The following is a 14,113-nucleotide window of genomic DNA, read 5'->3' as shown; positions in this document are numbered from 1 at the left end:
TCACCATCTCCAAGGCCAACAACACTGCAGAAGAATCTTTATTTTCCAACTATATATCTCGTATATGGAACTCCCTTCCAAAATCCATTCTCTCAATCTCATCCAATGACCACTTTAAGCCATCACTTAAAGCATATCTAAAAAATAAGTGGCTATGTTACTGTACTAACCTCTCATGAGTGCTCGGATATATCATAGCATATCCAAAACATATCAACTTCTCCCCTGGTGTTTAATCCTTTGTTCCTATCAACCTGTCTTAACCTTATATCTTGACACAAGTCACACCTACAAATAGTACTAGCTATATTCAAAGCCTAGGTTTTGTTGTCAAGATGTAACAAATTAGTATGTTCTTATGTACACTACATTTTGTTTACTTTATATTTTGACTATTGTAATGTGTGCATGAAAATGTACTGTTACACAATGAGCTTTACTCCCAGGGCCTCCGCTGAAAAAAGACCTGTGTCCAGTCGGACTTTCCCGGTAAACAAATGTTAAATAAATAAAAATAAAATAAAATACATATAGCAAACACGTAGCAAGCCAAAAGTATGCAGTCTGTCATTTTAATAAAAATATATATATATAACAAACAAGAAGCATGCCAAAATTATGTGAAGTCTCTCATTTTAATAAAAAAATATCATATAAATGACTCTACTTTCCTAAAACTAAACAAACAGCACAGAACAAAAGTCATGCCAAACCATCATTACTACAAAGCAGGCTTATAATTAAAATCTTAACAATGACAGGTCTGTATCTACTATGCTATAAACTACTTTCAATGTTTTTTTGTTTTCCTTTACAGTTGGTTGATTACATGTATTAGATACCAAGAAAAAATAATTAAATATGATTGGGGAGTAATGTTACCAACAATAACCTGCCATTATTTGGATCACAAGTCTTTTACTTATTAGCAATACACTGCAAAATGACCCAGATCTAAATAATGGGGACTCCTTTCTTATTAATAATTAATTTGATCAGTTTTATTTAAATTTATTTTACTTTATATAATGATTGCAGGATTTCTCATTTAGTACTCTGTGTATGCATCACTGCTTTTTTTCTCTTCCTGCTGCTGATCACAAATTGATCTTCTTTGTCCAGCCTAACCTCTGCAGATGAAAAAGCTATCAGCTTGCCTAACACTATCAGACTGGATCAACTTTTTTTTTTTTTTTTAAACAGCAAGTTAGAGAGGGAGAGAACTGTCATCTGATCCCCATCATCATTTTGTATAAGCAGGTGCTTTGCCCTTTAAGCTCTACTTCCTGTATATATAAGTTGCATCATGAGAGAGGAAGTAAAGGGAAATACCTTTACCACCATGTTAACACCTCTGTTCCAATGTCTGCATCTCTAGTCTGCAGCAATGAGTAACCACCATGGCAGTTCACCACCACCACTGTCTGTGCTTTTACCCATGTGCTTCCAGCATGTCTCCAAATCCTCCCACTGGAAGAGTGGAGCAGACTCTGTCTTAGAATTCCTCTTCCACCCACAACAGCTCTAGTAGGAGCCCATGCAACTAATCAAACTCCTGTTGCCAGAGTCACAGTCTTGGCTTCATTCCCTCAATACCAGCAGAGCTGACTACTTCTGGAGAATTATGACAAATAGTTAGCTCATCATTACTGTTAATTCCCTTGCCACATAAATCTCCAAGCACTTGACTCCACCCAGTTTGGATTCGCCAAGGGCAGCTCTTGCCTGTTGAACTTGGTTGACTTCTTTGAGACTGTCACCACAGCCCTGGATGAGGGAAAGTCTGTACATACAGCTTACCTTGACTTGGTCAAGGCCTTTAACACAATCCCCCACTCGGGCATCACTGAAAAGCTAACACAATTTGCTGTAAATCCCTATCTCATCAGATGGGTGCCCAACTGACTCACCAAAGTCAAAATAGGTGCCTCCACCTGCAACAGCGGACCTGTCACTAGTGGTGTTCCCCAGGGATCTGTCATGGTACCCCTACTGTTTGCCATCTACTTCTCAGAGGTCCAGGCAAAAACAAAAGGCCTGCAGCTAAACAAGTTTGCGAATTACTAAGTTGGGTGCTGTCACTGACTCCCCAACTGATGTTAACATACTGCAAGAGGGTCTCAAAGCAACAAATGACTGCTGCCAAAGTCATGGCCTTAAGTTAAACATAAAAAATCTACCATCATGCCATTATTCACGGCCCCTACTAATTACCACATCAACTACAACCCCCTAAAAACACAACCTGTGACGAGACCTGGGTAACTCAGGTTGACAACAATCTCACATTCAACCATCATGTAGCCGCAGTGGTTAGAAAAGCCTTTTACTTGGTTCAACTCATAAGCAAATGGATTGCATCCAGAAAAAAATTATTATCTCTCTGTACTCCTCCCTCATTAGGACAACAATTGAGTATAACGCCCTGTTTGGTATGTACCTCTCCAAATACCTGCACCGACTGGAAAGAGAATCCATGGCCTCTGACACTTGTCCTATGTGGACAGGCTCAAATCACGATCACTCCACTCAGTATCATACAGATTGCTTAGAGGTGATCGGTGTCGCACCTACAAGGCAATATCGGACCCTGCCCTACTAGAGATGCTCCCATATCCATAAGTCTAACTCCTCACGCATTACCTGCTCAACAGGCCTAAATCTAATATGCGGCATCAACAAACCTGCTGGAGAGACAAGTTTGTCTCCCAGAGGCTGCCCCGTCTCTGGAACAGACTTTCCATATATGTCAAACAGAGTACCTTGCTGACACTGAGTGGATGGGAAACCACAAATTTGTCCCAGGGATTCCATCTGTGTCCCTCATCGACAGGGGTGACAGGTGCTGACTGAGGTTGCTTTTTTGGGGATAAACTCTTGGCTAGGGTTGTAAGGGCCCCAGGGCCATTAGCCTAGTAACCTCCTATGATCCTATGTCTGAATTATGTATGTTTCATATGCACAGTACCCAGGTTGTGGCTGATAAAGGTCCTTTGACCTAACTATCTTAAATGGGTAACAAACGAATGATGACAGCAATTATTTCACTAACTTTTCAAAAGTGCTACGATGTCCTGTGATCACCACGTGAATGTAACACTGCATTCTGGGATAATAAAGATACCACAAGGCTAAGACAAGAGAAGCAAATCCTTTATAATTATTTTTACACTTTTTTTCTTTTTTTAACTGATCAACAGTCAAGCACTACAAACTTTAGAATGAAACAACAAATACGAAAAAATATATTCTCTGATATACCAAAACGGCAAATTTCTCTTGACTTAAACTCAATAAATATCAAAGGCCAGCAGACTAGTTCTGAACCACAGAATAATAATAGTTGTTGGTAGTAAATGCTACCTCAGACAACCCAAGTTATCCTTTGACAAGCAGATATACCGTGCTGTAATAATTGTTTAATTAAATCATAATTTAGTGAGTGCCATTCTGTAAAATGCTGAGTGATCAGAAAATGCGAGTAGAGGTTTCTGAAATTTGGGAAATGTGCAACGTTAATTGGTCAAAAGCAAGTTCATTACAATTTTTTGTTCAACTGTCTTATGTTATTTGTTCCTGCATTCAATGGATGCATGGGAGAGGACAAATGCTGGACACAATTGCCAGCCCACTGCAAGATGCACATGCATGTCACATACATAAAAATGATTTAAAGAAGCACTGCTTTATCTAGGTCATGTCAAAGTGGGAGGAAATGGGTGTATCTTGCAAAACTCTGTGCAGATGCAGGAATGACAAACTCTGCATAGAAGACACCTGGCAGAGAACCAAAATGGAGAACAAAGTTCTGTGATGTAACAATAACTGTTGCACCACTCTGCTTTGTGTTTTTGTGTAGTAAACTCCACCATGGCAATAAGCTTACTTGTTATTTTTTAAAAATATGGAAAATTCAACTGATTGCTCATAAGTGGAAGTACACCCTAAAGTACTATTTCATTATGAACTGATTAACAAACCTTAAAACAAGAAAAAAGGCGGCACAAAAGTTAAAAAGGTGAGGGGAACTGAATGGTATAGAAGTAAACTGGATAAAACTAAGAAAAAAGGAAATTATGGAATGAAGCATCTAGTTATACCCATGATAATGGACAAGACCAACAAAATAGTATTCTCAGAAAAAAAAAAGATCCTAACCTGCGTCTTCTTCATGCGGATCTGCATATCTGTGGCACACTTCTGTTCTTCTTCATCACTTAGTTTTAATGCTGTGAACATCCAAAGGAAACCAGAATTAATACCGCAGTGGCACCAGATCTTGTGTGCTACAAGTTCAACTTTCAACAGTGTTTCCAACAGTCTGGATAAGCTGATTCCAAATTTATTTAGATCCATGTTTTTTGTGAGGTGTATTGAAGTACAGATCCTACATTAGCACAAAAGGTCACAGTTTGAATCCCTGCACTAGGGCACGGGGTCACTATGCGTAAAACGTGTTCTTGAAGCAACACACAAAACCTACACACATACATGAAAACATAAATCTCACTGGCTAAAGTAGTAATGCAGGAATGCAATGGCAAGCTCTAATGAGTCTGCTCTGTTAGATATATATTGTATTTCAAACAGCCATTTGTCTTAACTATCAAACTAGACAAATTAATATAAGTGGTTCATTAATTATGATTTTCTGACAAGTTTAACTATAGTGTTCCAATGAAGTGCTTTAACAGGCAATGCATAAACAAACCTATTAACAAGACTCTTAAATGGCTAATTTGGTTAGCTCTCATTCGCAAAAGCCTCAGGTCAAGATCAAGGCAAAGCTCATCCACTTCTGGGATGTCCTATATTTGTACCATGACTTTCAGGGTCAGTTGGTCTAATTTCCACTTAAGATTACACAATTTCTATTCATAACACAATCTTCCTTATTAAGAGAACCTGCAAATTGGTTTTGTAAACCAGAGAGATGCATTGCTGATAGCTGCAGATTGTGTTGTATAGCCAAATTCAAAATCTGTAGTCTCTCTTTTTGGAAGCAGATGGTTCCCCTACTGTTGATACATGTACTGCTGCTGTGTTGCCTGTACTTACCTGAAGATGACCTGGATGAAAGTGGTCAAGACACTGAAGGCTGCTTTAATTTCTTTGGAAAGAACTTTTATTGCCAAACCTTGGACTGACTGATTACTGAAATCAGCTCCGTGTAAAACCTGAAGAGTGTAAAATGTTGTATCCTTGATGGAGGTAGTAGGATCATTCCTATGTTGAGGTCATTTAGATATGTCCACCACAAGAACTCCTTCACAGAACAGAGAAGTGAAATCATTGTTACAAGGAAACTTGTGGATTGATTCCGGACATTTCTGAGAAACCATGGTGTTTTCCTCATGTGCTACAATGTGTAGTGAACCAAGTGGTAAGATGATTTACACCCCAAGGCCTTAAGGAAAAGTTTGTTATTAAAGTTTGTTGCTGAGAAAAGTCTATCTGGAATCTCAGTCTTGGTCTGCTCCTCTTGACTAAGAAATTAATGTCTACAGAGTCTATATATATGTTGGGAAAACAAAAGCGCTTTGATGGCAATAAACGACCTGTTTCGCTGAGGATCAAATCTGTCTTTTGTTTTACATGTTCCTATTGTACTTGTTTGCCTTTTGCTGCTTTTAGCTTCTCACTACTTAGTTCTCTACGTACGAGCCTACCACCAACAGGAGCCTGGGCACACATTCTTTCTCCGAGTGCCCTCACTGAGATTTTGCCCTGACCGCTGGCTACTACCTCCCACCACCCCCATACACTGGACTGAGCCACCGGGAAGGCAGACCACCCCAAGGAAGCCTAGGCCTGACCACACTCGGAGGCACACCGCTGTCTGGAACCTTTTTCATGGCTTTATAGGATGAGTCAGACATACAGGACCCATCACCACAGCCTTTTTAAAGGCTCTACCAGGCCATTGTTAAGGCTCACCACTGCCTTTTTGAAGGCTATCAGACTCCCCAGCAGAGAGCACACCAGCTGGGAGCCTTATTGAAGGCTATACAAAAAGGTCACACAGCCTTTCTCAAGGCTACTACAGTTGGATTATCCACAGCCTTTCTCAAGGCTACTATGGTTTGATTATCTACAGCGCTCTCCGAGGCCACTACAGGGGGCATCCCTTAGGAGCCTTTTTCAAGGCTGTACTACGGTTCCCGATCTGTAGAGCCTTTTTCAGGGCTTCCACTAGAGAGAACTCCTCCTAGCTGCATTACAGGGGTAATCGTGTTAACATAGCTAATCTTCAGACAAGATCTATGCACACTGAAGTGTGTGTGCAATCCTGCTTTATCGACTGCAGTAATAGATTTACCAGCTTGTACGCTGTGGCACTGACTGACAGTATTTTTTCCTCTAGTATATCTTTAACCTCACTAAAACGGAGCTCTGTAAAGTTATCTGGTATCAGTTTCTACAACTGTCTCCCTTAGGACTTTGGAGCTCTGGACATTTACACTTAAATGGAAGTGGGAACAGCATGTCACAGATGCAAAACAGGGAGGGAGATGTTTGAGCAATTCTGAACATAATTTCTATTTGGCTACAATAACCTGTCCCTGACATACAGCTGAACTCTGTCATGTTTCTCATTGTCTTCTTAAGAGTTTCAAGCCCTTGGCCTCTATTTACTGCCACAGTCAGACATCATACTCACCAACCCTCTCCTTCTTCAATATGCTGGCTGCTGCCCCAAGTAAAAGTTTTGGGAAGTCTACCCAAAGCTCCACACCCTGGTACGTAATACCCTGACTGATGCAACTACCTCTTTTGATGGGCCACTGGTACCTCCACGCACCACAACAAACATCCACCCACCAATATAAAATTATAAAAAACAATTTAATATTCACTGAAGCCATAATATCACACAACTACTGTTTCAAGAAAGACATGTTCAGCACAACAGAAATATAACTTCACTTTAATGTCAATGTTATAGAGAACTTGCAGTTCATCAAAACTGCTTTATATGGTTCTATCAACATTAATGCATTACTTCTTTTGTAACAGCATTACAATTACCTCAGTAACATTTAAACAAAAGGCACAATTTCCTAAATACAAATATATATATATATATATATATATATATATATATATATATATATATATATGGCTCTACTGCTTTTGGTCCAATTACATTTGGTTGAAAAAGACTTCAGGCAGCCCACTTCACCGAAAATACATTTCACTGAAAACCCATTTGGTCGAAAATGGTATATAGCCCTTGCCACACTGTAGTGCGACCCTGGAGTGAGAATATAAAGTTGGGGGGGTGTGGGGAGCACAGCCCGCCACATTGGGAGGGTGTAGCCCCCCCACATATTTGCAGTGTATTCACTATTATATACTTGTGTATCCATTAAAAATACATTGAAACATATAACATTAGTAAATACTAGTTGCAAAATGTGGGGGGGTTATACCCCCACACCCCCCAATGTGGGGGTCTGTGCCCCCCACACACCTCCTAACTTTATATTCTCAGTCCAGGGTCGCACTGCAGTGGGGCATGGGCTATATTCCATTTTCGACAAAATGGAATTCGACCAAATGAGCTTTCAGCGAAGTGAGCTGCCTGAAATCATTTTCGACCAAATGTAATTCGACCAAAAGCAGTAGACCCATATATATATATATATATATATATATATATATATATATATATATATACACACACACACACACACACACACATACATATATATATATATATATATATATACACACACACACACACACCATACATATAACAATAAATACATCATTCAATTACTTTTTCATCTCATTTGGTTGTACGGTGTCAAAAAACACATGTACTATGTCTCTCTTTAATAATATATCTTATACATACAAAACTAATTCTGAGTGTTTGCAAACTATCATAACAAAAAACTCCAGTTTAGGATCTTGCATATGCTTTTCTTTAAAATGCAATGCAAATGAATTGGTAGGTACATCATTATGGATATCCCTTACACGGTCGAATATTTTGTGTTAGTGATAGTTTTAATTTTCTTCAGGAAATTAACAAAGTTAGATAGGAAGATAGTTTAAGTTTTGTTACAGTAGATATGTTGTTATAGTAAAGGTGAAAAGTTTACATTCATCTATAGTCAGCACGAGTTGGGTCTCTCTGCTTTGAAAAATGTATTTAAATATAAACAGGTAGAAGATGATATTTTGAGGATGGCTGAATTTTGTCTTACCTATTTATTTTAATTGCATGTGCTTCCTCCCACATCCCAAAGACATGCTGTAGGTGGACTGGACACTAAATTGGCCCTAGGCATGAGTGCCTGCGTGTGTGTCTCTTCCATGGAAGGTTGGGCGCTGGGCTGGCAACTCGACACCGTAAAACTCTACTGCCAATCATGAGCAGACAGGTGATCTGCTGTGTTGACCCCTAACCAGGAAAAGCCGAATGAAGAAGATTTTATAAACAAACACATGAGACTACCATGAGTAAAAAATTTGTACCCACATGTCAAAATCTTTATGGGTCAAGTACAGATGACTGCTGTACATGGATAAACATTTTAAAGAGAATGTAGCATTTTATAAATGCTACACTGACTATGTTTTATAGTTAAAGGGATGCTGCAAAATTCTGAACAATTCTTTTGTCATTTACAACATAATTGGTATGGTTTATCATTTACTTCTGAGTTTTAAAAAATCTATATTTAGACATTTATGTTTAGGAAAGTCAAATTTCTGCTACTCTGTATCGTAAGCCTACATCAGCTGACACCTTTTTGTATGCTATGAGTGCATATCCCCCTCATCTTTTGAATTCTCTGCTATATGGGGAATTCTTTAGAGCAAAGACAATTTGTTTTAGTGATTAATTGCATCAGTGGCATTTTATATACTGGATGATACGCTGGCAAGCAATTATGTGCCTCCATATCTAAAGTAACAGATGGGAAATATAAGAAAGGACCATAAAATTAAAAAAACACACAAAGGTAAGACCATGTGTTTCTAGAGTATAGCCAAATAGTCCACTTATGCTGTGCTGAAGAGGTCATAAAAGGCCAAAACGTGCATGTCCACAGCTAGCGGTGTTTGGCTTTGTTGGCCTGAATCAGTCCATAAAAACTTAAAAAGGAAAAAAAGTCATATATATGCAGAAGCCATTTAGCTGAAACACTTGATGTCCTTAAGAGGTCATTTGCATACATCCCATGGCCTCTATTACAGGAGGAGGTTTAAGGTATCACACAGTGAAAACTCTAGCTTGGCTAGGTTTTTTGTAGTTTTTAATAATTGGTTTGTCTGTGTGAACTTTTTACTATTTGGTTTCGATGTTAGTTGAGGTATTGCGCAGACACCTTAACGGCTATGGACATTAGCTGGGTTTAAAGACCCTGTGTTTCTGAAATATAGCCAAACAGTCCACTTATGCTGAGCTGGTGAAGTCATAAGGCTGAAAAGGGCATGTGCACAGCTAGTGGCATTGGGATTTGTTGGCCTGAATATGTCCAGAAAGACATAAAAAAGAAAAAGGAAAAAGTAATAGACATTGAGAAGCCATTTAGCTAAAACACTATGTCATTAAGGGATCACTTGCATAAAACCCATGGGCCTCTATTACAGGAGGTTTAATGTATCACAAAGTGAAAACTAGCTTGGCAAATTTTTTGTTACAGCTTTTACTAACTGTCTGTGTGCCCTTTTTACTTTTTGGTTTAATTATTCATTAGTTAAGACAGAGGGGCTCAATTGTGTACTATATACAAGAACTGTTCAGTATGCAATTTTTTTCTGATTCTTTAGAGCTTGTTATTAACGACCATTTTTTTAGAGCATTTGAGACTAAGAACTGCTATCAAAAGGCCATAGTATATGGACTTAGATGTCCTTGTAATAATTTTTACATTGGACAAAATACGCCTTTAGGTAAGAAAAAAGAATACTAGACCATGTATGGTATATCCATAATGATGTACTTACAAAATCAGATTTTTTTAATGAAAAGCATGGGCAAGATCCTAAATTGATAGAGTTCTTTGTTATGACAGTTTGCAAACATTCAAAGTTAGTTCTGAATGCATCATTTGTTAAAAGAGAGGCAAACTATATATGTTTATGACACCTTACAACCAAATGGGATGAAAAATTAATTGAATGTGAAATATTTACTGTGATATGTATGCATGCGTGTGTGTGTATATTACATATTATTGTATACGTAATTATTTATATCCATTTGTGTAGATTTGGGAAATTGTCAGCTTCTTTAAATGTTAATGAGGTACTTATGCTGCTGATATAAAAGTAGTATAAGAATCATGGTGGTGGAAACTTAGACGCCTGTTCAAGTGCTAGATTTGCATAACACTGCAATAAAGTGAAGTTATATTTTTACGGTGCTGAACATGTCTTTCTTGAAACATATATCCACTTGGTGATGAAGTCTGTCACCTTCTCCCATGCTTTGGAAAGTCTCTCATAACCACTTTTATTGTAAAATGCTTGCCTTTGTATCCCCTGACAAGATACTTAACCCCCTTAGTGATGAAGCCTCATACCACCAAAATTATCCTCTCTTCCTTAGTGATGAAGCCTCATATCACCAAAATTATCCTGTCTATCGCCACAATGCCTTTTGCCTACATCACTTCCTACCCCATGTCCCTACCTGTGACTTCTCTCACTCAACTTTCACTATCGCCAACCTCCAATGACTGCTGACAACCCCTCTCCTTCTGTTGTGCCTTATCTCAATCCCATCCCTGACATACTCATCCTTCAAGCCCTTTCCTCAATTCTATTCCCTTCATCTTATGACCAACACACCTGGGTGAGTGCTCCATTCTAGCTACTTCTCTCATGTCCTCATATGCTCATTGTGATGTTTAGTTCCTGAAAAGCCGTATCTGTCTCCTTCTTCACTTCATTACTGCTGTCTTCACCTGTCCCTCCACATTGACTTCTTTCTCCTTGTCCTTTCTTTCAGGACTGAATCTCCCATCTTAACCTGTGCCATATCAATTGCCCATACCCCACTGACAATATCTACCCATTCCCTTTTATACTCTGCCATTCTCCCATCCTGTCCTACATACTGATCCCCCAAATGCTTCCGCTTCATTCCGACTCTATCCTGCCTCCCCTTGACAGCCAGCTTATTACCATCTTTAGCTCCCATTCTCACTCAAACCTCCCCCATTCTCCTGCTGAACCCAAATCTTCCTAAGCCAAACTACTGCCCCAAATGCTAAGCACATCACTCATCTCTCTCCCACTCTCTTTTGTTCTCTTTATGCCATCTTATTCTTGTATCATTTATTCTTTTTCTTCCCTCCAATACCAAACATAGCTTAGCATCTCAAACTTACTTTTCTAATGTTCCAGTTAAATAATCTAAAAAAATACTATGTTGCCTCCCCTCTACTTAGACGTGAAGGTAGAAAAGGCACATCTGAGATTAAGCTTCTTGTTGCCTGTATACCAGATGTCTGCACCACATTAACCGAATTTTAACTGACTGCAAGTGTATAACACTGGCCTGGAAAAAAAGGTTATTCTGGTTATTCTACACAACACTGAACAATGTCAGGTAACAACTGCGAGTATGATATACTAGAATATATACAGTCATCGCTCACAGGGAAAAGTGTCTAGGAATGTTGTGATTACATAAAATGTCAACAGGTCTATATCATGACGTCGAACGCAGAGGTGTTCGAACATCGTAATATCGAACCAGTAAGTTCAAAATATGAAAATAGCGAAGCAGCGGAACACCAACTTTTTTCCCTGTTTTCATGGCTTTGTTATTTCCTCCATTGTGGTGCGATCTCGGAGTTGCTATATTTAAGTAGGGGGGTGGGGGGCATAGCCCCCCACATTGGTGCGTGTCGGGGCAAAGCCCCCCACATTAGTACAAGTTTAAAGTGTACGCGTTTGTTTTTGTACTGGAAAAGAGATTTTTTTTTTTTCCCTGGGGGAAAAAAAATCACTGTTCTGTGTGTTCGTACTTCTTGCATTTCGAGCTTCCCGGTTCGATATTACATCATTCGAACACTTGTGCATTTAAAGACGTGATATAGACCCAATGTCAACTATATTCATCATATTTTGCATGCCCAAGCGTAACTCCTTTTCTCTCCTTCATTCCACATTTCCTCTATCCTTCTCTTTTCTTGATGGTTGTAGATTTTTTTTTTTTTTTTTTTGGTATAAAAAAAATTAATAAAGACCTGAGCTTGGACTATTTTTTTTGGGGGGGGAGGACTAACTGTAGAGCCTATATGGATTTAAGTATCTTTGCTTTTTTTTCACTTGGAATAGTTTACAGGCATTGCTGTATTCTGGGCTGTGGTGTAGTTCCTGTGTTGTCCATTACCTTACTTGGATAGAGGGAAGTTTCTTTGCTCACCAGTGGGAGTGGGGAGCCTTGAGCAGCCTACCTGTCCCTGTAGGAAGTGACCTCAGCACAAGAAGCTGTAGTAATTGGTTGTTTTGGACCATTTCTAGCTCTTTTGTAGTTCCCTGTTTAAAATCCGCCTCTCTGCGTTTTTTTCTGGCTATACTGCTCAGACAAGCTCCTCGTGGTCCTGCAGAGTGGGAACTCAGAAAAGCGACTACTTTCTGGATTTAAGTATCTTTGCTTTTTTTTCACTTGGAATAGCTTCTGTAGCTTACCCTGAACTAGCCTGAACTGTTTTTTAACTGTTTGCTGCATTATTTTAAAATCTGCACTTAAAGTTACTTTTTAGTCGAATTTGATCGAAAGTTTGTTTGTTTGTTTGTTTAATTTAACTGTGAGGCTGCCCACTAAAGCGTGCTAGCCTGTGTAACTGATTTATCACTGTTTCAGCATTTTCTGTGCGTTTCTATCAAAAAAACAAAAAAATAATCCTTGTTTTCCCGCCTCTCCTCGACTAGTTTAGACCAGTTTACAGGCATTGCTGTATTCTGGGCTGTGGTGTAGTTCCTGTGTTGTCCATTACCTTACTTGGATAGAAGGACGTTTCTTTGCTCACCAGTGGGAGGGGGGAGCCTTGAGCAGCCTACCTGTCCCTGTAGGAAGTGACCTCAGCACAAGAAGCTGTAGTAATTGGCTGTTTTGGACCATTTCTAGCTCTTTTGTAGTTCCCTGTTTAAAATCAGCGTTTGCGGCTTTGTGAGGTTGTCTTTATAAGCGAGCGCGGTTAAACTTCTTCTGTCTCCGCCAAGTCTGCTCTTCAAATTTTCCCTTAAGGAAGCTCTACTCTTAGTATAATCAGACTACTCACTATATTATAAGCCTAGCACTTGTTCTCAATACTTTTCTACTAAGTAAGCACTCTCGTACTAAGTAAAGCACTACATCTACCTACCATCCCTGTGAATATCCACTTCCCTTAAAGGTACAGCACTCCCTTATACTGTTCTAGCATGTCGAGTGGTAGATTACTGGCATCCTCTCCAGTTCAGCTGGTCAATCTGGGTATCTTGAGACAATGCTACAATTGTCTCATGTACACAGACAACCCTCTCCTCCTCCCAACAAACACAAATACATGTGAGAGATGCAACTATATAGCCAAACTGGAGGCTGAACTCTCTCAACTCAGGGCTGGCATGACCAGACAGGAGGAGATGGTAACCACACACACAACAATCCCAGTCCCACACAGACCTACCACAACTGCAAACCAAACACATAAAAACACAAAGACATACTCAGAGGCTCTAATAAAAAACTTACCAAAACAACAGAGGCTCCCGAAGCAGACATCCAAAAATCCACCACCTCAAAACAAAACACATGCAACACATACTTCAATAAATCAGTGTGTCAACCAATCACAGCCCTTAAGGCCAAACACCATGCCTGATACACTAGTAATAGGTGACTCTATAGTCAGACACACTGATGTCCCGTTGACCAGGCTGAACAAGGAGAGGGTGACTGTGAGCTGTCTATCGGGAGCTAGGATCCGCCACATAACACACGCACTCAAGTCACTCCAAAGCAAGTACAAATATGACTCCGTCATTGTCCATGCTGGTGTGAATGACCTGAGACGTACCTCCCTGGACTACATGAAAAGAGACAGAGGAGTTCTCCGATTATGTAGCCCAGGCTGGTATGACCCTGACCCTGAGC

The 14,113-nt window shown here is 39.5% G+C and overlaps 1 protein-coding gene across 1 annotated transcript in view; it reads right to left on the bottom strand.

The window, feature by feature from the left end:
• The window catches only part of STX4 (syntaxin 4), a 1,371,134-nt gene that overhangs the window by 761,787 nt on the left and 595,234 nt on the right, over positions 1-14,113 (bottom strand). The window contains exon 5 of the mRNA XM_044086236.1: positions 4,159-4,229. Coding sequence (XP_043942171.1) covers positions 4,159-4,229 — 71 coding nt within the window. The remainder of the gene's footprint in view (positions 1-4,158; positions 4,230-14,113) is intronic.

Source organism: Protopterus annectens, chromosome 10.part0 (assembly GCF_019279795.1).
Source record: "Protopterus annectens isolate FY-2018-M chromosome 10.part0, PAN1.0, whole genome shotgun sequence".
NCBI lineage: Eukaryota > Metazoa > Chordata > Ceratodontiformes > Protopteridae > Protopterus > Protopterus annectens.
This window is presented reverse-complemented; position numbering and strand designations above follow the sequence as displayed.